The sequence below is a fragment of the Pongo abelii genome, chromosome 7 (genome assembly GCF_028885655.2).
Source record: "Pongo abelii isolate AG06213 chromosome 7, NHGRI_mPonAbe1-v2.0_pri, whole genome shotgun sequence".
NCBI classification, from domain to species: Eukaryota; Metazoa; Chordata; class Mammalia; order Primates; family Hominidae; genus Pongo; species Pongo abelii.
The window spans coordinates 134,009,209-134,036,913 of record NC_071992.2 but is presented as its reverse complement, the minus strand read 5'-3'; the positions used below and the strand labels follow the sequence as shown (position 1 = coordinate 134,036,913).

The following is a 27,705-nucleotide window of genomic DNA, read 5'->3' as shown; positions in this document are numbered from 1 at the left end:
TTAATCAACACAGTTTTGGGGTTTTTTTAAACACTAAAAACCATATACTTCATTCGAATTTATAGCAACTGTCAAATCTCTTTATGTAGTTCCAAGATTGGATTGTAACAGTTTGACCTCTCAACCAAATTGCATGACAGGTACTACCCAGTTTTCCAAAATACTTCATAACTCAGATTACCCCAAAATTCAACATAATCAAAAAATCAGGGGAAATAGAAGAAAATGCCATCCACAGATACAAATAACACAGCGAATGTGTTTATAAGAACAATTTAAGTATGACATATCAAAAATGTGAACTTGGCTGAGAACTTAGATAATATACTTCATTTAGTCCCTGCTGGAGCTACTAAGGTGTGAGAATAATTCACAGTTACTCACAGTGACAGCATAGACTTGAAGATCCTGGGCTAAGGATGTTCTGTACTCAGACTCTAGGTCTTTCTCCTTGCTTGCTATATTGTAAGCCATGGGAATGGGATTATGGGGTCTTCAGACATTATGAGCCCTAGAGTTGTAAGTAGAGTGCTTAGACTCAGTTGAAAACAGGACATCTCATTTTCTCTTTAATGCCAGGGTAAAGTTGTTAGTACATTTCATTGTACAGAACTCTGTCTAGGATTCTTTTAGTTTTTCCAGTTTGACCGAAATTTTCTAATGCTGCATCTTGGTAATAAGGAGCTATTTAATCAAACTAGGCTCTGTAGAGCTCAGTATTTTTGTGAAAATTGAGAAGTAACAATGAGGACAATGATAAAACATTGCAAAAACAGTGCTCCTTCATGGATTCCATTATTTGTCAGAATATTGCACAATAACCTGCACTAAGGATTGAATCATTGGAGCTTAGTCATAATCAAGATAAGTGAAAGAAAGTGCCTGAGATTATGATAATATATGAAAAGAGCCAGTGGTAGCTAGGAATGTATATAGTTAGTGGAGTTTTATGAAGTATGCTCCATTTTCCTCCTCAGTTATCTAACCATGCACATCCGAACCATAGTATTGCTGATGCTATCATACAATGATATTTAAAAATCAATGGGATAATGGAAATAGACAGTTGATCTGGCTTCAAGCGAGGTGGCATATGGTGGCATCGTGTGTCTTAGGCTACAGTGCTCTGGTTAAAAGATGAAGGGCTACATAGAATGACTTTAACCTGTAACCAATTGTCCATTATTTGGAAAACAGAGGATACATGAAAAGAAAAATAAGGAGCCTGTCATTCTTTCCTTTGAATTCACATCAATTAGAAATATTGTCCTTATCGAGGGGGCCATCTGGGACCATAACAAAAAAAAGTCTTGTATTATGTGTTTGTGTATGTGTGTGTGTGTATTGATTTTGTTTATAGCCAAAGAAGCATCCAACCTCTAATCTGATGTCTTCTTCCACAACAATAAAGAGTAAGCACTAAGTGCCATGAAAAGATTCTGGGAGCTATCCAGAGTAGTGATAGGAAGAATTGCAGAGGGAAAAAAATGATCTTTCTATATGGTGAAATGAAATCCATATGTCTTTATGCTTTTAGAAGGCAAGTTGATATAAACCTTTTAGAAAGACACTTGATGATACTTATGAATAGCCTTAAAAGTATTTATACCCTTTGAAAAGGCCCTACAGAATCAATTCTGGTCTGGAGTGGTGGCTCACACCTGTAGTCCCAACACTCTGGGAGCCAGGGAGAAAGGATTGCTTGAGCTCAGGAGTTTGAGACCAGCCTGAGCAACATAGTGAGACCCCATCTCTACAAAAAAATAAAAATAAAATATTAGCTAGATGTGGTGACCCTCTCCTGTGGTCCCAGCTGCTCAGGAGGCTGAGACGGGAGTATCCTTTGAGCCCAGGAGTTTGAGGCTGCAGAGAGCCGTGACCACACCACTGCACTCCAGCCTGGGTAACTGAATGAGACCCTGTCTCAAAAAAAAAAAAAAAAAAAAAAAAAAAAAAAAAAAAGAAGAAGAAGAAGAATCAATCCTAAATGTGGAAAATTTTATTCATAAATATGTTCATTGCTTTGCATGGAAAAAATTGCTGAACTGGTCATTAAGAATAATGAATCATGAATACTATTAATATGGAAAAATAGCTGTAATATGTAATATCTATACTATTACCACTGTGTAATAAATGGAAAAACCAATGCCTAGAAAACGAACACAGGAGTGAGTTTCTTTTTAAAGGCAAAAATCAAGCCTTAAGTATAACAACTTAGGCAGCTATTCTTAAATTCTGAGACGTTGTTATAATTAATGTGGTATTTTATTGTTTTATTACAAATGAGGAAAATAATGCACAGAGGTGGCAAATTGCTTGACCCAGGTTAAATTCAACATTTGCTACTGCTTTCATACCTGTCCTATATCTTTCTGTCAAGATCCGTTGGAAGACAGTATAAAATGCTTGTTGTTATTTGAGAAGAGTGCTATACCTTATTATCATATCCTTGAAGTTTAAAAGATAACAATGTTGTGATACCGAACCAAAAGATAGTCTATGACAGTGACAAGCATACCATCCAAAGACCTGATGTGAAGGATGACCCATTTTGTGACAGCTCTGAGTTCCATGACATTTGTCTGTAGGTTCGATTTATAATGCTGTCTATTGTCAATTTATTTTCTGTCTTGATATCCAAACTTATTTAAGTGACCACATCCTAAAAGGTACATAAATTTGAAAAGAAAAAAACAAAAAAAGGAGGATCTAAAGAGAAACTATAAAAAGGAAATAAATAGACAGTACGTTTGGAAAGTACAAATAATAAAAAAACAGGAATAAATGTTGTACAAAGTGAAATTGCTAACCATGTAAAAAAATCCTTCACAACTATGACAATTTTCTCATAATTAATGCCAAGACAACAGCATTTTAACACATCCCTGTTGTACCACAAAAAGTCAAAATAAATATTTTCACTAGGTCCCTAAAATCTCCACCAAATTAGAAACCTCTATCCAGCCATATAAAATTAGCAATTTTGATCTGGGTAAAAGATAAGATGCAGAAATCACTGAACTAAGATATTTGAGTTCTTTTGAATTTCCTCCTTGCTTCCTTCCTTCTCTGTCATTAGGAAAATAAACATAAGATTTGCAAAGATAAATGTAGCCCACTTTATTACTTATCTAGTCACCATGTGGAATGAGATGAGGGTGTTAATAACCTTAGCAAATAATAAAACCCCATTTAAAATAGTCTGTACTTAAAATCACATTGCATTAAATGGAGACGTGGAAAATGGTGATTTGGGTCTTAAATCTCTTAAAACTTACGGCAGGATTTTTTCTTTTTTTTTTTTTAATGTAAAAAAAATTGCTGAAAACATAAAATTCTGTACCAAGTTAATTATTTGCCAAATCATATTCTAATGAGTGGATGGTATAATTATAAGAGTTTGAAAGTCACAGAGAGAAAGCTATAAAGTGGACTAATCACATTCAACTGACAAATGATTCGGGATGGGAGGATATTTGACTCTAAATGTAGAATTTAATGATCTGCAAGGTCCCAAAGTCCAAAGAAACTAATGAACTAGCCTGGCTATTATTAGTCTTCATATGCCATGGTTCTTGTCCTATTATGTAGGATGTTTTAAGCAATTGTTAACTCACTACTTTTCGAGATGAAATATAGAAAAACTTCAGTAACCAGTACCCAGAGTCCTCCAATTGACTTTGAAAGGAAAATGAAATATGACAAGCAAACACATCTACCTCTTGAATTAAAGGAACAGCTGAAAACCTCGATAGCTTCTAGAATGTGTCATGTGTTGAATATGCTTTCCGTTCAGCGTCTACAGGCCTACATTGACCTCTCTGTTCTCTGAGAACAGATCTTGATAGGCGCCTGGAACCTGTCTTAGTTCTTAGAAGTTTAACCATCAGGGAAAGACTAACTGCTTCACGTAGTCTATTTTGGAATGAGCATGGACTCATTATTATACAAAGACAAGATAGAATTTATGGTTTAACTGAAGTTTAATTAGGAAATTTGATTGGCTATAATTCATATATTTCTCTTACTCTTTTTCATTGCTCCATTACTCTCTCTGTCTTGCAGACATTTTTATCTGGAGAATTAGAGTGGGAGGGAGGGTAGAGTCACTACTCTGACTGCCACCATCTTTCAAATTTGGATTGAGCATCATCCTTTCCAAATATCATCAGGATCTCATCCTCACTGTGTGCTATGTTTTGTTTTCTAGATTATTCAGGACAGAATATTCAAGCACATATCACGTAACAGTTTAATATGGAACAAACATCCTGGAGGATTGTTCGTACTACCACAGTATTCATCTTATCTGGGAGATTTTCCTTACTACTATGCTAATTTAGGTAAGTGAATTTCCTCCAGGGAGTTGCCCTTGTTTACCCCGAAGATGTCATACAGAACTAAAGGCCTTTATTCTTCTACTCTAATGGGGTCCGTCTAACACCCTGCATTGAAGATTGCTTTTTCTGGAGCCTTGTTATAAGTGACACATCAAGTTCAAAAACAGAGCAGAGCATTGCAAAATGGAAAAAAAAGAAAAACTTCTTATCTGTGCAGCTCTACTTCATATTTAGTAATTTCTTTTTGAGAAATAGACTCCCCAAATTATGGATCATTTTGAACATGGCAATGGGTTAGCTATCATTTTAAGCCTCATCATATATAAAATGGAGTAGGAGAGCTCTCCCCAATTTTTTTTTTCACAATCCCAACATCTCTATTCTGTACCAAAGAAAAACTGAAAAAGAGGAAAGGAGAAATAACTAAGAATGTGTGACAAGCACAAATTTATTCATTTTTCCAAGGTTTATTATGCTCCTTTTATGTGCTATGCTAATGTATTGCTGGGTAGTAGAAATAAAAAGTCAAATAAGATACAATCTCTGCTTTCAAGCGGTTTTCAGTCTAATCACAGTAGGGAAAAGGGAATGGCAGAGGGATAAATCTCTACCACTGGCTACTGTTATTGCCTTAGACATTTATGTATTTGGAGCCCCAGTTGCTCTCATGTTAGAAGCATCATGAACATTTCTCATCAGTTACAGTTCTAAACTTGAGAAAGCCTAGGACAGGAAAACATCTTCCAAGCTGATACAGCAAAAAGACAAGATTTTCCATTCAATGCCGTTGTTCTCCATAACACCCTCACCCTTTTAAGTTGTACATGTTTAGTTTGATACTGATGAGATGAAACCTAAAGAAATTCATGGCCTGAAGCATCAACCAGTGATAAAGCACCTTTTAATCCAAACCAAACCTGTTATGGGAACCATCTCTAATTCAGTGTATGGTTGACATTTGGGTAACATAATTAGAATTTAGAAATTGTCAGATTAAGGCACTGGTTGACAAGAATTTCTGTATATTTCTTGACAATATTTAGATCTTCATTTGGAGTTAGCACATTAGAGGTGTATAAATGATGTTTCTTAAACTATTGCAGGAAAATTTAAAGGCAATGACTTGTCATTCCTGTTTAAAAGGCAATCCCTCAATCACGCTTATTCTTCTTACTCGGCAAAACTTTGAAAGTGTATCTAGATATTGGGAAGATTAACTTCTTTCTAACATACAATTAAAGTGCTACTGGATGATATAATTTTCTCTACAAAACCTTTGTATAATCCTGTAATACACATATAGTCTGATTCTAGCCTTTATCCCATCAGTATCAAAGCGTAACTTGAATGTCCCTACACTGTGTTGCTCGCAGTTAAGCCACTAAAGTGCCAAATTAGTGGGTCTAAACTCATGAAGTTTTAAAAGGCTCTTAACCTGTCTCTAATTTCTTAGTGAGTTCTTATGGGAAAACTCCTTGGGGGGAAGCCATCTCACTTCTGTCTCTTCGGTGACAGTGGTTGCTTTGCATATCTATGATCCTTTTTAACCTAGGGTTTCAGAGCTCACAATTGGCAAAAGTCTGCATCACATACTTTTTTTCTCAGCTCTATCACTGCTACACAAAGAAGAGATTCTGGGAATATGGAGGCTTCTTCTCCAAAATAATATTGTTGGTGAGGGTGATGATAATGATAGCTGCTGACATATATTGAGTACTTGTCATGTGTTAAGTCCTGTTCTAAGTGCTTTGTATGCATTAACTTTTTTTTTTTTTTTCCTAAGACGGAGTCTTGCTATGCTCCCCAGGCTGGAGTGCAATGGCACAATCTTGACTTACTGCAACCTCTGCCTTCGGAGTTCAAGTAATTCTCCTGCTTCAGCCTCCCGAGTAACTGGGACTACAGGCAAATGCCACCATGACCAGCTAATTTTTGTATTTTTAGTAGAGAAGGGATTTCACCATGTTGGCCAGGCTGGTCTTGAACTGCTGGCCTCAAGTGATCTGCCCGCCTCAGCCTCCCAAATTGCTAGGATCACAAGTGTGAGCCACCGTGCCCAGACAAACTTACTGAATTTTCAAGATAACCCCATATTTGCCACTGTTACTGTCAGGTCTGTTTCCCAGCTGTGGAAACACAGAGGGTTAAGTAATCTTTCCAAGATCCCACCACCACTAAGTGGTAGATCTGGGATTCAGACCTAGACAGTCAGGCCCTGGATACTGTTCCTTTCACCTTTTTTCCCCACTAGCTAGTTGTTTGAAGTACTATTAGTCAGGTAGAACCCTTTCATTAAATATTTACAAATCAGACACATGCAAATACCGGGGGAGAGACAGCACATGAAGGGTGGTGAGTGGTGTCTGTATTTAGACACTGGGTACCTAAAAAGCCAAGGGGACATCACAGAAACATCACCAAGAGGGGCAAAGGATGTCAAAGCAAGAACCTAGAAGTGGACATTGATCTGGAATTTATTGAGGTCTCTAGACTCAGGCAGTAACTAACCAGCAGCTTTTCATCTTGTTTCTGTCCTGTCAGGACATAAGAAGCAAAAGGAGAAATCATCCAGGAGGGAACATTTGCTCCAGCGTGAGGCAGCGGAGCAAGGAGGAGCAATTTTCTAAGTCTTGTTTTCCAGCGCTTCATTAGGCTCTACTCTCCTTTTTATTTCAGGTTTAAAGCCCCCCTCCAAATTCACTGCAGTCATCCATGCGGTGACCCCCCTGGTCTCTCAGTCCCAGCCAGTGTTGAAGCTTCTTGTGGCTGCAGCCAAGTCCCAGTACTGTGCCCAGGTGAGTGGGAAGTTGACAGAGAAGCCCCTGCCTGATTCAGCTCCAGACCAGAGACTCCTCCCTCCTTACCTGTTATCCCCCGGGCTCTCCAGGCTCCCCGGGACTCCTCTAACATCATACCCTGCTACTCCCTTTCATTCATCCTGCCTCATTACACCCTTTTCATCCACTTAGAAATTCTTGGAAGTGAAATCTGGCACAGGGAGGGGGTGGGTTACAGAGAGACCTTAGCACTGGTATAGGGTTAAAAAGTATATATACATACACCAACACATTCTCTAAAGAAGATATAAGCACATGATTTTGTTTTTAAATGTCAAAATGATAAAGTAACATCCAAAAAGCCTCCGGGAGGACCCAGACAACTAAGCTTCAATAGAAGAAGCCAACTTGTTGGTGTCATGAAGCGTCAACTTTTCTTTTCATAGCAACTATGACTAATTATAAAATTGGGAGCAGACGATTATGTCTATGGTAACAATATTTTCCAAATCAGTGTTGCTCCCATATTGAACGGTGTTTTTTCTGATTTGTGAATTAGTTTATACAAGAAGGTTTACAAACCAGGAAAGAATTCAATAAGGAAGTATGCATTTTTGAACTAAATGCCTTTATTGGAAATTATAAAGTCACATAAAATCAGCAACCATTCTAGAGCATGCAAAACATGAGCTCATCTTAGTTCTAGCTTGAATTTTTTTATTTTTCCCACATTGCCTGGTGTAGTGCAAGTTCAGAGCAGATGTTCAGATGCTCAGTATACATTTTTATTTAATTTGATCAGAGTTGTTATCTCACACACCATCATAAGATATCAGAATTTAGGAAACCACTTTCTTAAGCTCCAGCCACCTTGAAATTCTTTTTCCTGCAGCTTTCCCCTATTCCTGGACACGTTGGTTTTGTTTGTTTGTTTCTTTGTTTGCTCTTTCTGTCCGCTCTCCAGTTGTCGGGGTAATAATGTTCTGAGGTTGTGTGGGAATGGACTCACTTTAAAACTCAGTTTTGATGTCTGCCGTTCTGTCTTGCTGAGATCTCCAGCTCCTCTTTCTCTTTCTGTCTCTGAGAAGAGGCTTTGCGTTGGAGGCCTACATAAATACAGCCTACCCCAGCCATCTAATGAGCCCCATCCCTTTCAGATCATAGTTCTATGGAATTGTGACAAGCCCCTACCAGCCAAACACCGCTGGCCTGCCACTGCTGTGCCTGTCATCGTCATTGAAGGAGAGAGCAAGGTAAGACTCGAAGAGGACCCATATGTGGAACAACTGTGGAGCCTTGGTTTCTCCATGGGGCACTTTGGGTCTTGGCCCTAGAATCTTCTCCCTGTTCCTGGATTATTTTTTCTAAAACTGTACTTTTCTCAGAATATTCTCAGCTTTGACCACAATAGGCTTTCAAATCAGGGAAACCTGGGTCTTAATACCAACTTTTTTGTAGCTTTGTGACCTTGTGTGTATACTTAACCTCTATGAGCCTCAGTTTCCTCATCTACAAAATGGAAACAATAATGTATACCTTGTAGGGTTGCTGTTAGGATTAAATAAAGTCAGGAGCTGGCAATAGTTATCTTTCTGTAAATGACAAGGATGAAGATAAAGCTGACGGTGGTGGTGATGCATGAGGTTTGCTTGGCTGATTAATCTGAATGAGCTATGTCTATCAGAATGGTGGTTCTTTCTCCCATTCACTTTAAAAAGGACATTTTCACCTTAATTTTGTTTGGCATCTGCCTGTAAAGATTCTCATGAGTGCTGCATAGCTGGCCTCTCTTCTGTTCTCCAGTTCACTTTGCCTAGAGCTGAACTATCTTTCTGATCATCTCCTGGCCTTTTAGGGTCTCCATTTGCTAGTGCTTCCAATTAACATTTGAGGCCATGTATAACCTGGCCCTAGCCAGCCTTCCAATCTTTTCTCTCATTGCTTTCCCCTACAGACCCTGTCCCCTACCACATTTGATCATTTATAATTAGCTGAATTGCTCTGTGTCTCTTCCTACCTCTAATTTTGACTTTGCCGTTTGTAAGTCTTGACCACCCCTCCTCAACTCATCATCTCTGCTTGTCAACATTCCCATATATTCTTTAAGCCCCCATTTGCGTGCTACCTCCTCCTTGAAATTTCTTCTACTAAAGAGCAGCCAGCTATTTTTTTCTCTAGCTTCTGGTTGTTACTTTCTTATAGATCTTACCTATTGTGAAGGAAATAGTCACTACTAAATGAAATTGAGATTAGTGAAGCACTGACATCTAAAAAACTTTCCTCGTCAGTCCCCAAGGGGTCAGGTCATAAGAGAGTGGCTCACACCTTTGCGCCAGAATGACAAAATCAGTTTATTAGGCTGAACCATTTGATATCATCATTGGCTCACTAAAAATGGCAATTTCATATGGTTTGACATAATGCAATTGTAACTGTCACACGGACAAGATGATCAGTGCATTATCTATTCAGTTCCCATTTATGAGTGCCTACTGTGTGCTGAGCACCGTGTAACAGGCTTGGAACACAGTGGGGAATGTGACAAATATAGCCATGGCTCTCATAAGGCTGGAGTCAAGCAACCGGTTTATTAGAGAGCTGCTTGTTAGCATTTAATGAGAAAAGGTGGATGTTGGAATAATCACATGCCTCTCTCACAAATCCATCTCACCATAAGCATGGTTTCATGCAGGCCCTTATATGCATCCCCCCATAGAATAGCCCATCATAGAAATGGCAGTATTCCAATTCCAATGCCTGAAGCCATGAACAGTGCTCAGAGGCAGGCAGTTAATGTTGAACTTTGGGATTCTTTGTTTTGTATGCTTCCGTGGGTCAAGGAAACCAGCTCCGCTTCTGGTGGTTAATGTCTTTCTTTGGATATGTCAGGATATTCAGACACAATCCAGTCTGTCTGGGAGCCATTCTGATTTCTTTAGGTAGTATAGCATTTTCATGCTCTGACTCACTGATTGATTTTATATTTTCATTCTCAGTGAAAAGAAACTCCCCGTTTCTTTATTTATAAAATGGTGGTGACAATAATAGTACCTTTCTCGTGGGCTTTATCAGATGTCTCTTACAAGATGCCTCAGATCCTCCCAGCTGCATCTATATTCAGGCCCCTGGCATTTGTTCAGTCCTTGCCTCCACCTTGGGCACTGAATCCAGTGGGCTGGGTGCTTCGTATGTCTTTTCCCTGACTCTCAGTGCCCTGGGATTGCACCTCAGAGTGAAGCGTTTGCACTTAAGTCTTGCTTCAGGCTCAATATTCTAGAAAACCTGGGCTATGACATGGGCCCATTTTGAGGATTAAATGAGATCATTCCGTATCAGGTGCTTAGTCCTATGCCTATTATACATGCACCAAGGGTTCAATAAATGTTAGCTCCTCTTCTGGGAAGCATCATAACGTTATGATTTGTATTATGGGCTCTAAAGTCAAACTTACTTTTGTGTGACTTAAAGCAAGTTGCCTAATCCTCTGTGTCTCGATGCCCCCTTTCAATAAATGGAAAGAGTCATAATATGTAACTAATAAGGTAGCCAAAAAGATCAGATTATATGAGATATATAAATAAATTTACTGAGAAGTGTGGGCACACTGTGGATGCTCAATAAATCAACTATTATTTGTTTTATATAATTATGTGTGTACATTTCTTATGTACCCCCACCCCCCCCCACACACTACAAGACAGTAAACTTCTTGAGTCTTGGTCATTTCCTAGGCATGTTTGTTTGTTTTTTTTTTTTTTTGAGGTGGAGTTTCGCTCTCGTTGCCTGTCCAGGCTGGAGTGCAATGGCGTGATATTGGCTCACTGCAACCTCCGCCTCCTGAATTCAAGCGATTCTCCTGCCTCAGCCTCCTGAGTAGCTAGAACTACAGGCATGCGCCACCAAGCCTGGCTAATTTTGTGTTTTTAGTAGAGAGGGGGTTTCTCCATGTTAGTCAGGCTGGTCTCAAACTCCCAACCTCAGGTGATCCACCGCCTCAGCCTCCCAAAGTGCTGGGGTTACAGGCGTGAGCCACTGCGCACAGCCAACATGTTTGTTCATTTTAAAGGAGTTGGGCTTTCACATGGTAGCTAAATCTTTCTTAAATGAACTAACAAGGAAAACCCAGTTCACTCAGGTTTAACTTTGTAAGTACATTAGTTTCTCTCATGCTAATCCATTTAAGAAGGTTGTAGAGGCAACATATTTGAAAAAAAGCCTCTCATTTCTGCATGAGAATTCAAAAGTGGATGGCTTATGGGCTTTTTACTTCTGTCGATAAAACAGGTTCAGAAAAAAAGGAAACAGATCCTTTTAAGACCTGTGGTTGGGCAGATGATGTGGAAGAAGCCCTACATCCTCCTCATTCTCCATTTTAAAATCTCTATCTCCATGAATTTAAAAGTAATATGTTTGCTGCTTTGGCTGCAAAATTCTGTTTTGAATTTATAGACCTTGTCTTTGCAGTGTTCCCCTGTGGGCTTAACAAGGGAAAGGTCAGGGCAGTGCTAAGCTGGCAGCTAATGGTTTCTGCGTTAGTCAGTGGACATGTAAACAGTATCAGGAGGATTGCTTCAGGCTGAGAATTCTGAGCACTGTGTCTATGGGGTTGCTGATCACTTTGTGTTTTATTTCAAAAGCCTGAGAAAGAAAACAACAACAACAAAAAACCTGACCCAGTTGACAGATGTGTAGGAGCAACCCCTGAAGCCATGTATGCTACAGATATGTCCCTTGAGCTCTTGGAGATGAGTTAGAGTGGGCACTGTGCATTGATTAAAGTCCTAGGTGTTCTGGTAGCTTCGCAGGCAAAGAAACCGAGTTTGAGATGAGGCCTGCAGATGAGCTGGCTCCTAGGGGTACTCAGATTTGGGGAGACTGCAGTTCTGGCAGCTGGCTAGGTACCTCCCTTTTCCTCTTTCCCTTTGTCTGCAGTGTTAAGTTGCTTCTTTCCCTGGCCTTTGTCTCTTCAAAGTTGATGGCAGGCGTGACTTCAGAGAGGATGTCATCATCATTACTATAACTTCTGGAAGAAGGTGGTGAGCATGTGATTGGCATATGTGTTCCTAAATTCACTTTTGAGATCCTTTCCATTCAGATACAGCCCGGTGGCCAAGGTGCTCTATAGAGTCACACCATCTGGGGGAAAATCCTGGGTCCGTTTTGGGCAAGATACTTAACCTGTGTATCTCAGTTTCCCTCCCCGTAAAATGGGGTTGTTATAAAGATGAAACGTGATGATATATATGAAGGACTTGGAACATATCCTGGCACACAGTAAATGTTCAAAAAATGTTATTCTTATGGTGTCAGCATTCTTATGGTTAGTTCCTCTATGGTACATTCAACACAAAGGTTTAAGTTGTGACTATCACAGGGTAACCTCTCCACCCTCAATTTTTCCAACTGATGCCAAAATCTCCAAAGCCCCCACCACACACACACACACACCACTGTGTGTGCACACGTAGTCCACCTTTCCGTATTCCAGAACTGCCCAAACTTTATGCATATACCACCTTCACAATTTTTCTAAATCCGTGGATCATGTGTGCTATTATTTAATATTTTTTCTTCTTCTTCTTCTCCTTCTCCTTCTTCTTCTCCCTCTTCTTCTTCTTCTTCTTGTTCTTCTTCTTCTTCTTCTTGTTCTTCTTCTCCTCCTCCTCCTCTTTCTCCTCCTTCTCCTCCTCCTTCTCCTTCTTCTTTCTTCTTCTCCTTCTTCTTTCTTCTTCTTCTTCTTCTTCTCTTTTTTTTTTTTTTTTTGAGACAGAGTCTCACTCTGTCACCCAGGCTGGAGTGCTGTGGCACCATCTGAGCTCACTGTATCTTCTGCCTCCCGGGTTCAAGTGATTCTCCTGCCTCAGCCTCCCAGGTAGCTAGGACCACAGGCATGCACCACCACACCCGGCTAATTTTTGTATTTTTAGTAGAGTCAGGATTTCACCATGTTGGTCAGGCTGGTCTTGAACTCCTGGCCTCAAGTGATCTACCCACCTCAGCCTCCCAAAATGCTGGGATTACAGTCATAAGCCACCACGCCTGGCCTAATATATTTCTTTAAATCAGTATACTTCTCATTTTAATGAAGTTATTTGTAACTTTAATATTACCTTTGATTGCTGTAGCTGCTAATATATGTGTATATATTTTTTCTAATCTGTGCTAATATATATCTTAATTTGTAAAAGTTTGTAATTTGTAAAAGCAGCACTTTCTACAGTGATCTGCTCTCCCCCTGGTTTGTGTCCACACTTGGAATCACTTCTCCATTCATTCACTCTTTCGGTTGGGAAGAGTGGGTGTCAGGATGCAGGTTCTCTCCTTGATGCCTCTGCATCTGCCAAGTCTTGTCTTTAATACTTCATTACTATCTATACCGGGTGAATTCTTTCTGCCCATCAGGGTCCTGCTTAAATGTCACTTCTTCTATGAGGCCTTCATCTGCTCTTCCAGACAGCTAGTTTCTCCATCCTGTGGTCTCCTGGCATTTTTTGTATCAAGCAAAGACTGGTCATCTGCTTCTTGGTCTCCTCTACAGACCATGAACTCTTCAAAGACAGGGAACATGTCTGATTTATCTTTGTACCCTCTTTGGCAAGCAAGATGTCTGCTACACAGTAGGTGCCTACACAGTAGGTATTTGTTGAACAAATACATCTGCATTGGTGGGAAATGAGATTCCTTCGGTGTTGAGGGGTGACATGATAGTAGCGCATTCTTTATGCAGGTGAGGATGAGAGAATTGTCCTGAAAACAAGACTCTGAAGTTACCTCTTTCCCTCATTCCCTCCCCACTGCCTACTTCTACTTCCTACCAGGTTATGAGCAGCCGTTTTCTGCCCTACGACAACATCATCACAGACGCCGTGCTCAGCCTTGACGAGGACACCGTGCTTTCAACAACAGAGGTAAGAACCCATGCCTGAGGAGCAGCAGGTGGGCTGTTCAGGCAGTCACCTCATGTTGCACGATGCTAGTGCTCCTTTTAGCCGTGCCTTGGCAGAAGTTGAAAACATTTTTCAAAACTTCCTACAGCGCTGGTTTTAATCAGCCCGATTCCTGTTAGCACCTTGCTGCCACCTGGCACTCTGAGGCGGGCATCTCCCCTTAGTTGTCTCTGCTAATTGGCTCCTCATTTGCATAACTGGGCCTCACCCCTCCTCCCAGGCCTGCCCTCCTTCTTTGTTTTTAAACAGCACAGTTGTGGGCAGGTGCGCAGAACTGAGGGGAAGGGGGAGGGTGCGTGTTCTGCATTATGTTGAAACCATGCTGTCCAGAGGAGACAATCCCATTCCTCTCCACGTATCCTATTGCCTCAGTTAGGAGACTCTATATGGAGCTCTAAAGGCAGCTTTTCTGTCTTGGTTTAAAGAGCTCATTTTCTTTCACCTATACAAGAGCAAACGGTTTCACTTTAAGGTTGTGATGGAGATTCCTATTTCAGATGTTCAGGTAGTTGTGCCAAAAATAAGATTGCCTAAAGAATGCGCGTGGAGGAGAGAGAGAGGAGGAAAGATAGATATGGTAGAAAACCAATTTTTACAACTCGAATGAGTATTGATCTCTGAAACCTTCCTTTAAACCATGCGGGGGACCAAAGACAGCTATGTACAAATGGAGTATATGAGAAATACATTATTAATGGCAACTACTGAAAAGCATGGAGACATAACTACTTATGCCTTTCCCCTACCTGTCTTTTTTCCTTTTTGTTCACAATTATTTTCCTTTTAATGTAAACCTCAGTGTAACCTGCATTTTCCTGGACACCAATGTAGTTCTAATGGCCTGCTGCCCACAGAGCCAGGACTCAGTGTTGGCCTAGGTGAACTCAGTGTCTCCTTCTTGAAATTCCACAGATGCGGCCTGGCGCGGTGGCTCACGCCTGTAATCCCAGCACTTTGGGAGGCTGAGGCAGGCGGATCACAAGGTCAGGAGTTCGAGACCAGCCTGGCCAAAATGGTGAAACCCCGTCTCTACTAAAAATACAAAAATTAGCCAGGCGTGGTCTGGGCCCCTGTAGTCCCAGCTACTCGGGAAGCTGAGGCAGGAGAATCGCTTGAACCTAAGAGGCAGAGGTTACAATGAACTGACATCGTACCATTGCAATCCAGCCTAGGTGACAGAGCGAGACTCCATCTCAAAAAAAAAAAAAAAAAAAAAAAAAATTCCACAGGTGCTTTCAAGGTGCCATCAGATAGAGTTGCGTAGCATAGGTGTTATTCAAAGGGCAACCTAAATAATCCCAGGACAAAATGTCCTGGACCTCACCTTGTTAAAATGCTTTCTATGCAGCCGAAGCTCTATAAATACTTGTTGAATGAGTGGTTGGGCCAAGTTGGGGGGAATGCATGCTTTGGGGATTAAAGGTGGACACACCGCCAATTGTGTCATGTGTAGGTTGGCAGGAGGAAGGGATGTTGATAAGCTTAACATTCAAAGGGAAGACAGCTATGGAATACAGGGTACAGGTCACTCTGGCTTGCATTTTTCTGCCACTTTCTGCAAGGGAAGCTGGAACACATTCATTCAACAAGTATTTATTGGAGATTTCTTTGTCCTGGTCTCCATGCCAGGTACTTCAGTTACACAGTTCCAGGCTATATCCATTTGAGTCCTGGCAACAAACTGAATTCGAATCAGATGATTCAAATGAAGGAACTTTGGATTCCTTAGGGAGGTGTAGATGGGGTTAAAAGACCCCTTAAGAGAGAATGAGGCACCTGGTGAGTAATGACAGCAGGAAGCAGCTCCTCCCTTTGACCTGAAGGAGTGAGAGAAGGAACTCCTTCTTTCAAAGGCCCTGAGAGATGGCACTAGGATGGAGAGGCTGCTCTACAAGTGCTATGATCATGGAAGGACGTGGCTACTGCCAGAGCTCTAATGGCAAAGGAGAGAGGGAGCAAAGAAGAGATACACTGACCTCTCTCTCTGTCCTGCCTCGATTTTCCTGCTGGTGACTCCCATTGACCTCACCCAACCAGGTGATGCAGTCCATAGGGGTCCATTATCCGAGGGCACAGGGCAGGACAAGAAGAGTGGATAGTGGATTTTGGAGGGCAAACACAGGCAAAGCAGCACACCGCCATGGTGCAACAAATGGTCAAGACAACTACAGCATGTACCTTAATCATCATCCTGTGATCTGAAGTATTGATTCATCCTCTATCTTTCCCTGGGCACAAGGCAATTAGTCTCACTCTAGGATTTGTTTTTCCCTATCCTATGGTGAAATAACTTCCAACTGCTGTGATGCATCCTCATGCTGGTGAATTTCTTTTCAAAGAATAGCAATTCCAACCACTCAATGCATGCTGGGAGGAACATGTGTTGTATGTGAAGTAATTAGAAGTCAACGTGGGTTGAAAATGATATGTAAATCTAAGAGGCTGGCAGTCTGGTTTGCTTTTGCCTGCTGATCAGTGGAGTGGTTGTGTTGCCTAAAATGGTCCTGGGCAAGGATTTCTCTTTTCTCTTTTTTTAGGTGGATAGATGTTGGTTCACTTTTTTTTTCCTCTCTAAGGATCTCAGATTGTTTAAATGTCTCTCTGCAGCATTAAGGATAGATTTTTAAACAGCATCCTATAAAGAGCATTATAGTTGGTTTATAGTTATTTACATTTATCTGGATTGCTTCAGACGCTGCTCAAAAGAAAACAGATGTTGGTTTTTGAGAGAAAGGGCCTTAAACTGACCTTTGCCTTCTTTGATGTGTTAATAATCTGCGTGAAAGCAGAGCTATCGCAGGAATCATAGTTTTATCTGAATTTACTTTTGAGTTCCTTTGAAATGACTTGAAACAGCTTTAAGATAGTAAGAAATTCATGCGACGAGAACACCCCTTTGGGTTCTGTAGTAGTTGCTAGTGCATGTGTTTCCTTTTCAAAGAATGATAGAAAACCCCAAAGAGTGCTGACAGTTGGAGCCATTAGTATTGACCACTAGTGAAAAGGCGTAGGTAATCACAACCTAATTTCAATTTTCTAGCAGATGTTCACCATCGCTTGCTATCTTTTAACTTTGAGATAACATGCTCCCTACCAAGGTTTCTTAATGTCGGTTCCACCACCCGGGTTTTTTCCCTGCTCTGGATTTTTTTTTTTTTTTTTTTTTTTGATGGAGTCTTGCTCTGCTGCCCAGGATAGAGGGCAGTGGTACCATCTCGGCTCACTGCAACCTCTGCCTTCTGGATTCAAGCAATTCTCATGCCTCAGCCTCCCCAGTAGCTGGATTTTACTGGCGTGCAACACCACGCCCAGCCAATTTCTATATTTTTAGTAGAGACAGGGTTTCACCATGTTGGCCAAGCTGGTCTCAAACTCCTGACCTCAAGTGATCCTCCCACCTCAGCCTCCCAAAGTGCTGGGATTATAGGCATGAGCCACTGTGCCTGGCCCCCTATAGATGTTATAGTTTTGGGGAACAAGCCATATTTTTAAGTCTTCTTTATCTTAAGATAGGGCAGTGTATTAGGATTTTTCAGGCAAACAGAATCAATAGAATATATATGTATATTTATTTATACACACATACACACATATATATATGTACACATGCACATACATGCATACATACACTGAGAGAGAGATTTATTATGAGTAATTGGCTCACATAATTCTGGGGGCTGGGAAATCCCACGATCTGCCATCTGCAGGCTAGTGACCCAGGAAAGCTACTGGTGTAATTCTAGACAGAGTCCTACAGCCTGAGAACCAGGGAGCCAATGATGTAAATCCCAGTCCAAGGGCAATAGAAGTTCGATGTCCCAGCTCAGCCGGCAGGCAAAAAGAAAAAGGGGAGGAATTCCTCCTTCCTTCACCTTTGTTTTGTATTCAGGCCCTGAATTGACTGGATATTGCCCATCTACACTGGCGAGGGCAGTCTGCTTTACTGAACCTGTGGATTCCAATGTTAGTCTCATCCAGAAACACCCTCACAGACACACCCAGAAATCATCTTTAATCTGGGCACCTCATGGTATACCCACATTGACACATACAATTAACCATCACAGGTCCTGCTTTTGAACCTCTGAGAGGGCAGGACCTGGACTTAGCAGCATCCCTCAGTCCCCCAGCTACTATCACAGCACCAGGACTCAAAATATTTGCGAAACAGATGAAATTTCCATTTGTATTGCTTATCCAGAAGAGATTCGGCAAAGATTACGAGGTGAATCTTAGCCCGTATAAGAGACAAATTGCTTTTAACACTGGAGTAACAGAGCCAAAAGAGAAGTTATGATAAAGTACATAGCACATTTGAAACCAGACTGCCTGAGTTTGAATCTTGGCTCTGCCACTTATTAGCTCAGCAAATTACTTGAACTTATATCTTAGTTTCCCTTTCTGTAAACTGAAGAATGTAAAAGCCCCTGCCTTACAGGGGTACTGTGAGAATGGAATGAGTTAAAATGGATAAGCACCTATAGCTGCACCTGTTGTATTATAAGCATTTCACAATTATAAGCATTATATGATTGTTTGCTGTCACTGTTTTTGTTATTTTTATTTTCTGTTTATTATTTTGATTTACCATTCATCAAATGATCATAGAAATCAGAAGTGAGTTTATGCATTTGAAAACAGATCACTTGCTAACTATAAGTGCTGGTTCATAGCAGGTTCAGAAGTACCTGCTTTGGGCTACTATAAGCACTGGAGAGACATTTTATTTAGCTGCATTTCCTTTAAAATAATTCTGTGGCTTCAGTTGTTCTTGTCCCCACTTATTCTTAGTGATTTTCACTGTTGATGCTTTCTTCTAGTGTCTCTTAAACTGTGCGTCTTCAAACCTAAGAAGCCTGAATTATGTTTTCTTTATGATACCTGCTCTGTATTCCTGTTAGAACTTGTAGGGTTTTTTTTAAAGTCATTTCTCTCACTCTTAAGAGGGTGCTTTTATTTTAGGCACTTTGGCTTTGATATATGCTGGGTATGATATATGTTGTATATTCATTCTTTGGATATACATGGGAAATTTCTCATTTATAAAACAGATGTGTTTGTGTCTCATGTGAATCAAGGCACATGCACCTTTGAGGAAGGGGGCAAAGAAGCAACTTCCTTTTCGACTTATGTTTTAGCTCGAACAGACTGGATTTTTAAAGGGCATATCAGCAAATTTTTTTCTTCCTTTCATTTCCACACTAATCTGAAGTTTCTTTAACAGAAAACATTAAAATGTGCATAATTATGGGGCAAAATGTCAAGCAGTCAGTTTAATTTGCTGATGAATACATAGAATTAATGTTTCACCACAGTCCCCGGATTTTGCATTATGAATTAGTGGGGAGAAGGTAATGTTTTGTTGACATTTGTTAACACTGTTGATTGCTTGTTTGGTTTGTGTTCTGCCTGCAGGTGGATTTCGCCTTCACAGTGTGGCAGAGCTTCCCCGAGAGGATTGTGGGGTACCCCGCGCGCAGCCACTTCTGGGATAACTCTAAGGAGCGGTGGGGATACACATCAAAGTGGACGAACGACTACTCCATGGTGTTGACAGGAGCTGCTATTTACCACAAGTGAGGAATCTGGACATGTCTCTTACAGACTTTACATAGCTTTTTATATTGGCTGCCGCATAAATAGGAACTAAGGCCAAATCTTGTTAACAGCATTAAGGAAAATTAGTCTGTATCCCCACTTAAGTTTTGCTAATGTGTCAAATGTATGTTTTTGAAACCAGTGAAACCTCTTGGCATATTTCATTTCCAGAAATTATGGTAGAGTAACATTTTCAGTTGGTCTGAAGTGTGAAAATACACTCGGGGCATATTAGGTAACTGAATATTTAGAATAACAGCAACAAAAGTAAATACCTAAGTCAGCACCCAAGGGCACTGTTCTAGGTGCTTGGGATTCATCATTGAGTAAAGCAGAAAAAATTCCTTGCCAATGCAGGTCTTATATTCTAACAAAGAAAGACAGTCTACATAATAATTTCATAGTTTCTTAAGGAGATAAGTGATATAACAAAAAGACAAAGTATAGAAAAGGATCAAGGGTGCTGAAGGTGGAGATGGGGCAGATTGGCGGTGTCCAGGATGATTCTGATTGGGCAGATGAGATTTGAGCAGAGACTCGAAGGACAGGAAGTCACGAGGATATGTGCGCCAAGATTGTTGTGGCAGGAGAACAGTGAGAATAAATGCCCTGAGGCAGAATACTGGAGAACCATCGAGGAGACCACTGTGACTGGGTGGAATGGGTGACAGGAAGTCAGAAAAGTCAGGGGGCATGGATGCACGACCTTGATGTCCGTCATGAGGACTTGACTTTTTCTCTAAGTGACAGGGGAGGAGGGCAGGGTTTGAACAGAGAGGAGAAATCTGGCTTTTCTTTTATGCATCCACTATGGATTCTATGTTGAGAAGAGGCTATAACAGACCCAGAGTTGAAGCAGGAAGCCCTATTAGAAGGTGATTGACATTATCTAGGCAAGAGATGGTGGGATCCTGGGACCAGGAAGTGAATGGTGGCCGTGGTAAGTAGTGATCAGATTGTTTTGAAGATGCTTTAGCATGATGCCTAGACAGTCTGGATGTAGAGTTTGATGACTCCAAGTCTTTTGACCTGAAACACTGGAAGATGAGAGGGCTGATCAACAGAGATGAGGAAAACTACAGATGGAACAAGTATGAGGGAAAATATAGAAGTTCAGTCTTGGACATGTTAAGACATCCAAAAGGATATATGGAAAAAGCTCAGGGGTGGAGATACAAATTTGGCAGTTGTTTGCATATATTTGGTCTTTAAAGCCAGGGCACTGGAGTAAGATTGCCAAACTAGTGAGGGTAGATAGCTAACATTCCCCACTCAACCAGTAACAAAATCCCCGCTCTTCTGTCATAATAAAGGTGAACACACCAATCTTGCCTTAGTCTTTTTAGTAAAGAATAGGGAATTTTGCTCTCTCAGGGATAGCTTGGAAATGCTCAAGGCATAAACATTTAGGCTGACTGATTCTTGGTCTCAAGATTTCACTTCTTGAAAGTTCATTGTTCCTATTGCTTCTGCCACCACCACTCTAAGAATTTGATTCACTCGAATGATTTTTCCTATAAATATATGCTATATGTATATAAATACATTTTAAAAACAGTAGGATGAGAAATAATTCAAATTAATTATGGGTTTTCTATTATGATTGACCACCCCATTAATTCAGATTTTGCTCTAACAGGATTGAAATATATTTGGTTTATAGGGCACAAATATAGAACAGTCTATTGTTGGACTCAGAGTCAAGGGATAATATTGAATACAGTTCTGATTAAGCCAATGATTAAAATTGTTAGCAGCTTTATAATATATAGATCATGTGTAAGTAACTTATCTTGCCATCTAAGTATTTAGTTTTTCTTTCTAACTCACCAGTCTGATATTAGAGTTAGACTGGGCAAGCAGTGTCTGTATCTCTGTGCCTTGTTTCCTCATCTGTAAAATGGGAGTAATAATAGAACCTGCCTTGTAGGCTCCTTATGAAGACTAAAATGAAGCATTTCTTGTAAAACACTTTAGAACAATACCTGGTATATAACAAGTACCATACAAGTGATAGTTATCGTCATCATCATCATCATTATCATCACCATTCATGACATGTTTAGGGATTCAAAGAATGGGTATGTGTTTGCTGTCTCAGAAGTCCACTTGTCATCATGTGATATTGGCCCCCTGTGAAACCCATCTTTGATTTTTACAGATATTATCACTACCTGTACTCCCATTACCTGCCAGCCAGCCTGAAGAACATGGTGGACCAATTGGCCAATTGTGAGGACATTCTCATGAACTTCCTGGTGTCTGCTGTGACAAAATTGCCTCCAATCAAAGTGACCCAGAAGAAGCAGTATAAGGAGACAATGATGGGACAGGTAAGTATAGAAGAGCCCTCTTCCCTTGCTTCACTCACTGGTGGTTCAGCCCTAGGTAATGAGGACTCATGTTCCTCTAGGTGTTCCACCCAGGAGCATATAATGAGGAGAAACCAGGAATGAACTACATCAGAAAGCTAGAAAAGAGTGTATGATTGGTGCAGGGATAATTAGGAAGACACAAGTTAAGAGTATCTTTATGCCAAGGATATAAAACTCTCCTATAATCTTTAAGGTGACATGAGAAAGATATGTCTTTAGAGTTTGTCTTAGTCCATTTGGGCTGCTATGACAAAAATACCGTTGACTGGGTGGCTTAAATAACAGACATTTATTTTTCATAGTTCTAGAGGCTGGAGAGTCCCAGATCAAGGCACCAGCAGATTTGGTGCCTGACAAGAGACTGTTTCCTGATTCATAGACAGCCCTCTGCTCATTGTGTCTTCACAGGGCAGAAAGAAGGGCAAGAGAGTTCTCTGGGGTCCCTTTTATAAGAGCACTGCTCCCATTTGTGAGGACTCCATCCTCATGACCTAATCATCCCACAGAGGCCTCACCTGCAAATATCATCACATTGAGAATTAAGCTTCAACATATAAATTTTAGGGGGCACAAACATTCAGCCCTCAGCAGAATTAAAGCCCTACAAGTAACTCATGAAAGTTGATTGTAGGTACCTTATTTAATGTCTAGCAAACCATACACTCTTTAACACCGTTTTCTGGTGCTTGCAGTTGAGTTGAATTGTGTCTTGGTGACATAACAGGAGTCACAATATTCAATTTTCAGTTCTAGAATCAGCATTTAAAATGCAGGCAAGTCAGTTACCTTCTGAAACTCAGTTGGCTCATCTTTAACATGGAAATGGTGAAATCTACCTTACAGGATTGAATAATATGTTTGAAAGCTTTTATAAAAGTGAAGTAAAATATTGTGTTGAGTTATAAAATTTTAGTATTAAAGGTATTTTCAAGGAAATAGAATCCAACATTTTCTTTTTACAAGTAAGAAAACTAGGACCTAGTGAATTTAAGCATATTGCCACAAGTTGCCCAGTAAGTTAGAGACATAATTGGGAATGGAATCCCAGGGTCTGTGGACTCCACTGCTTGTCCTTGTATACCCCAGCATCTTGGTATCAGGTCCACCTGGATATGCTGAATTTCATCTATCTTTATTCATCTTGAGCAGAGCCCCTACTATATGTTAAGAAATCAAAAATCTTAGCCAGGCACAGTGGCTCATACTGATAATCCCAGCATTTTGGGAGGCCGAGGCAGGCAGATCACTTGAGTCCAGGAGTTTGAGACCAGCCTTGCCAGCATGTCGAAACCCCATCTCTACTAAAAATACGAAAAATTAGCCAGTCATGGTGGTGCACGCTTGTAATCCCAGCTTACTCAGGTGGCTGAGGCACGAGAATTGCTTGAAACTGGAAGGCAGAGGTTGCAGTGAGTTGAGATCATGCCACTGCACTCCAGCCTGGGTGACAGAACAAGGCTCTGTCTCAAAACAAAAGAAAAAAAAGAAATAAAAAACGTTAAGAAAGAGCATTAAGATTCACTCACGTTAAATCATGGAGCATCAGACAGGATTGAGGTTAATCTGAATGAACATACTTTAACGTGGTTATATTAGTTCAATTTTGAGGGGCTTTGCATATGCCTTGTTGTAACAGGCATTGGAAAACATATACAAATCTAGCTTTTGCAAAGGAAATCTTAGCTAGGCCTCATGTTAAGCTGATAGTTTTTCATTCACTAAATTTAGTAAGCAAAAATTTAAAGTTTATAAAGAATTTAAAGTTTATAAAAAGTTATTTAGTACTTACTGAGCATGTTACCAGGCACTGTTCTAGGTATTGATTATGATGAAAGAGCTGTCCTTAGCAAAGAGTCTGGCAGAAAATTCTGTTTCCTTCTAATTACAGAAAGAACAGATAAGAGGATTTGTAAAAATTTTTAAGGCTGAGAGAATATTCGAATTCAAGCAAGATGTGTTGTCTATTATGTGCCCAAACATTTTTATTTATATTTTTATTTATCTCTTAAGAATGAGGATACATTCTGAGAAATGCATCATTTGGTGATCTTGTCATTATCCAAACATTATCAAGTGTACTTACACAGCCCTATATGGTACAGCCTACTATACACCTAGGCTGTATGGTATAGCCTATTGCTCCTAGGCTATAACATATATAGCATGTCACTGTACTGAATACTGTAGGCAGTTGTAACACAGTGATAAATATTTGTGTATCTAAATATTTCTAAATACAGAAAAGGTACAATAAAAATATGATATTACAGTATATGGGACAATAGTTACCTATGTGATCCAACATTGGTTGAAATGTCATTATGTGGTGCATGACTGTATATTATCTCATTTAGGGACATGACATTTTAAAAATGTTTTTTACTCAGAGTTCTTCAGAACACTCACTAAGTGGGGAACTCTAGTCATACAAGGCTCCTTAGGGGGTGGATTTGTGCTATTTTCATAGATGAGCCTAATTCTACCAAACAGTATTTCTAGTAATTCATACATCTTTAACAAAAAAATCCAAATTTAACCTTAGGTCTAACTAGGTGTATTCAGGTACTATATTTGCCCCCTTCTTTCCATCATACACATTAATTTATTGAATGTTTGTATGACCAGTAAAGTAAATAGATATCATCCTCTAGGATTAGGCTTTTATTACATAAGAAAGGCATCTTTTCTAATAGATGTTGGTTGACTCAGAATAAATGTTAACATCTGGAAGCAAAACGATACCTGAATGATCCAACTGAACTTAAAAAAAATTTTTTTGAATAAGAATGAGTGTAAACTCTAGACAGTATTTCTAGTTGTATATATGAGTATTTTGCCTGGGTACAGCACCCTTTGGGAATGAGTGGGCCAATCAAAAATGGCCCACAGGCCGGGCACAGTGGCTCATGCCTATAATCCCAGCATTTTGGGAGGCCAAAGCAGGCGGATTGCTTGAGCTCAGGAGTTCAGGACCAGCCTGGGCAAAATGGCAAAACCTCATCTCTACTAAAAATACAAAAATTAGCCATACATGGTGGTGTGCACCTGTAATCCCAGATACTTGGGAGGCTGAGGCACAAGAATCACTTGAACCCAGGTGGTGGAGGTTGCAGTGAGCCGAGATTATGCCACCACCCTCCAGCCTGGGTGACAGAGTGAGACTCTGCCTTAAAAAAAAAAAAATGGCCCACAAACTCATATCCATTTAGGGTCAAAAGAAGTTACATTTGGGATTGTCTACTCTGATATGAACTCAACCAGTCAGCTCCATTTGATATCTTTCTCTGATTTATCAAGTAGAGTTCCCCTCATATAAAGGCTGAAGAATAAAGCTTGAGTTCTGCCCCCCTCTAGCCTTGAACAAATAACTCTAACTTTCTTGAACTTGCTTCCTCAGCTATAAAATGGGGATGTTATTACCTGGGTAGATACTTCACCAGATTGTTGTGAGATTCAAATGAACTCCATGAAAACACTTTACAAATAGTGTTTTGTTGTTATTCTGCTGTTCAGAGATAACTTGACATTTGTGTTTATCTTCAATGTTATTTTCGAGCATGTTGACACTATGATTTTAAAGTGACTCTTACTGATTCTCACACTAAAATGTATCTTCCCACGAAAGTATTTTTCTAAAACTGTGAGTACAACAAATACACTGAACACACGTGCATACATATACATCATTAAAGACTTGCCTGTTGACATAAATGGGCTTGTGGGGATTTCCCCCATAATTGGGCAGCCCATCTTTTCCATATTTCATAAAAACAGGGATTGAAAGACAATGTGCTTAGTCATTCTACTTAAATTTCAGCACTCCAGTCATTTAAGGCATTCTTTTTAAATCAAATGCCAATCATTTGCATGATCTAAAAATACTTAACCAACTTCAGGGGCAACACAGAGAGCTAAAAACATGGTAGCCATCTTTTCTATTTGTCGAGAGTTAATCTTTATTCTGGGTGAGCAGTGATTCTTTGGAGGGCTGATTGCCCTTTAAAAAGTAACCTTTGGGGGTTTTAGTCGAGTGGGAAAGCCAACAATTCTTGGGTTAAGAGAAGAACAGAATTTTGAGATTTTAGTATAAAGTTAGTCATACAGCAACATGCCCTATATACCACTGAATCTCCCCTTCTCATCCTCATGGAGTCACATCAATGGGGAGGCTACAGAAGAGAAAATGGAGTTTTAGATGCTGCATAACACTAGCCTTGAGTGACGTGTAAAAGGCACTATTTTGTTCTTCTTCAACTATATATGTGAATTTTTAACAAAGGATTTAGTAGGACCCTTCTAAAGGTAAAGAGATAGTAGAAGGAAGGAAGTGATGGATAGAGAGAAAGATAGACTTCTAAAAGTTGGTTTGTATTTCTAAATCAACTACATAAACAGGAAGGATTTAGAAAACTCTTTGAAAGCAGAAACACATCGTTAATCTTAGTACTTGGTCCCAAGTGCAAAGAGAGGTTTTAGATTGAGTCACTGTAGTAGTTGAGCTTCAGTTGCTAAGTCGTGGACTGACCAGAGAATTAGTCAATAAATTATAGAGAATTAAAGTCAACATGAATCTTTGTTTTTGTGCTTTTAACACTGAGGAACGTAGCATACCTTGGGAAAAACCAGTATCAGCGATGGCATTTTCAGCAGGTGCACAGATGGTGAGACTTGGTGGCCAGGCCAGACCCCGAGCTCTGCTGCTTGCTTATTTGCCTGACTCCATTTTCTGCAATGTTTCCATCTCACCTTGCACTTCTCTCATCATTATCCTTGTTTCTCTCCTTCTCCCTAGACTTCTCGGGCTTCCCGTTGGGCTGACCCTGACCACTTTGCCCAGCGACAGAGCTGCATGAATACGTTTGCCAGCTGGTTTGGCTACATGCCGCTGATCCACTCTCAGATGAGGCTCGACCCCGTCCTCTTTAAAGACCAGGTCTCTATTTTGAGGAAGAAATACCGAGACATTGAGCGACTTTGAGGAATCTGGCCGAGTGAGGGAGGGGAAGCGAGAAGGGACAGGGGTCAAGCTGTTCTCTCTTCCCAGTGCAGATCCACTCATCAGCAGAGCCAGATTGTGCCAACTATCCAAAAACTTAGATGAGCAGAATGACAAAAAAAAAAAAAAAAAAAAAAAAAAAAAAAAGGCCAATGAGAACTCAACTCCTGGCTCCTGGGACTGCACCAGACTGCTCCAAACTCACCTCACTGGCTTCTGTGTCCCAAGACTAGGTTGTGTACAGTTTAATTATGGAACATTAAATAATTATTTTTGAAATGATTGCTATGCAGGTTTAAACTTTTTTAATGATCAAAACTATTAAAAACCAGAGTTCTTTGTTTAATCAAAATTGTGTTGGTTGTGAATATTTCAAAGCTGCTATTCCTTTTCCCACAGACATCATTGTCATGCCATGTAGGGTGCCCTGCAGTTTCAAAAGCTCAAACTTCATGGAAAACACAATAAGTCACTCTACCCATTATCAAGAAATAACTGAGCATAAGTTGTAACTTCGTTATTCAACTTTGCCAGTGCAAATTGTTTTCCACTTCGAATCTTCACATCCACTTGAACTTTTATCTCTAAAATGTCGCTGCATGAAAGAAATTATTACGACTTCCAGGTGGGCAGTTCTAACTGAAATCTCTATGTTTGAGATAGATACAT

At 40.1% G+C, this 27,705-nt stretch overlaps 1 protein-coding gene across 1 annotated transcript in view; it reads left to right on the top strand.

The window, feature by feature from the left end:
• The window catches only part of EXT1 (exostosin glycosyltransferase 1), a 314,893-nt gene extending 287,726 nt beyond the window's left edge, over positions 1 to 27,167 (top strand). Inside the window, 7 exon segments of the mRNA NM_001132066.1 lie at positions 4,214 to 4,346; positions 7,020 to 7,138; positions 8,278 to 8,373; positions 13,939 to 14,028; positions 19,483 to 19,643; positions 21,827 to 21,998; positions 26,833 to 27,167. Coding sequence (NP_001125538.1) covers positions 4,214 to 4,346; positions 7,020 to 7,138; positions 8,278 to 8,373; positions 13,939 to 14,028; positions 19,483 to 19,643; positions 21,827 to 21,998; positions 26,833 to 27,018 — 957 coding nt within the window. The 3' untranslated portion in view covers positions 27,019 to 27,167.
• Positions 27,168 to 27,705: the final 538 nt, after the last annotated feature.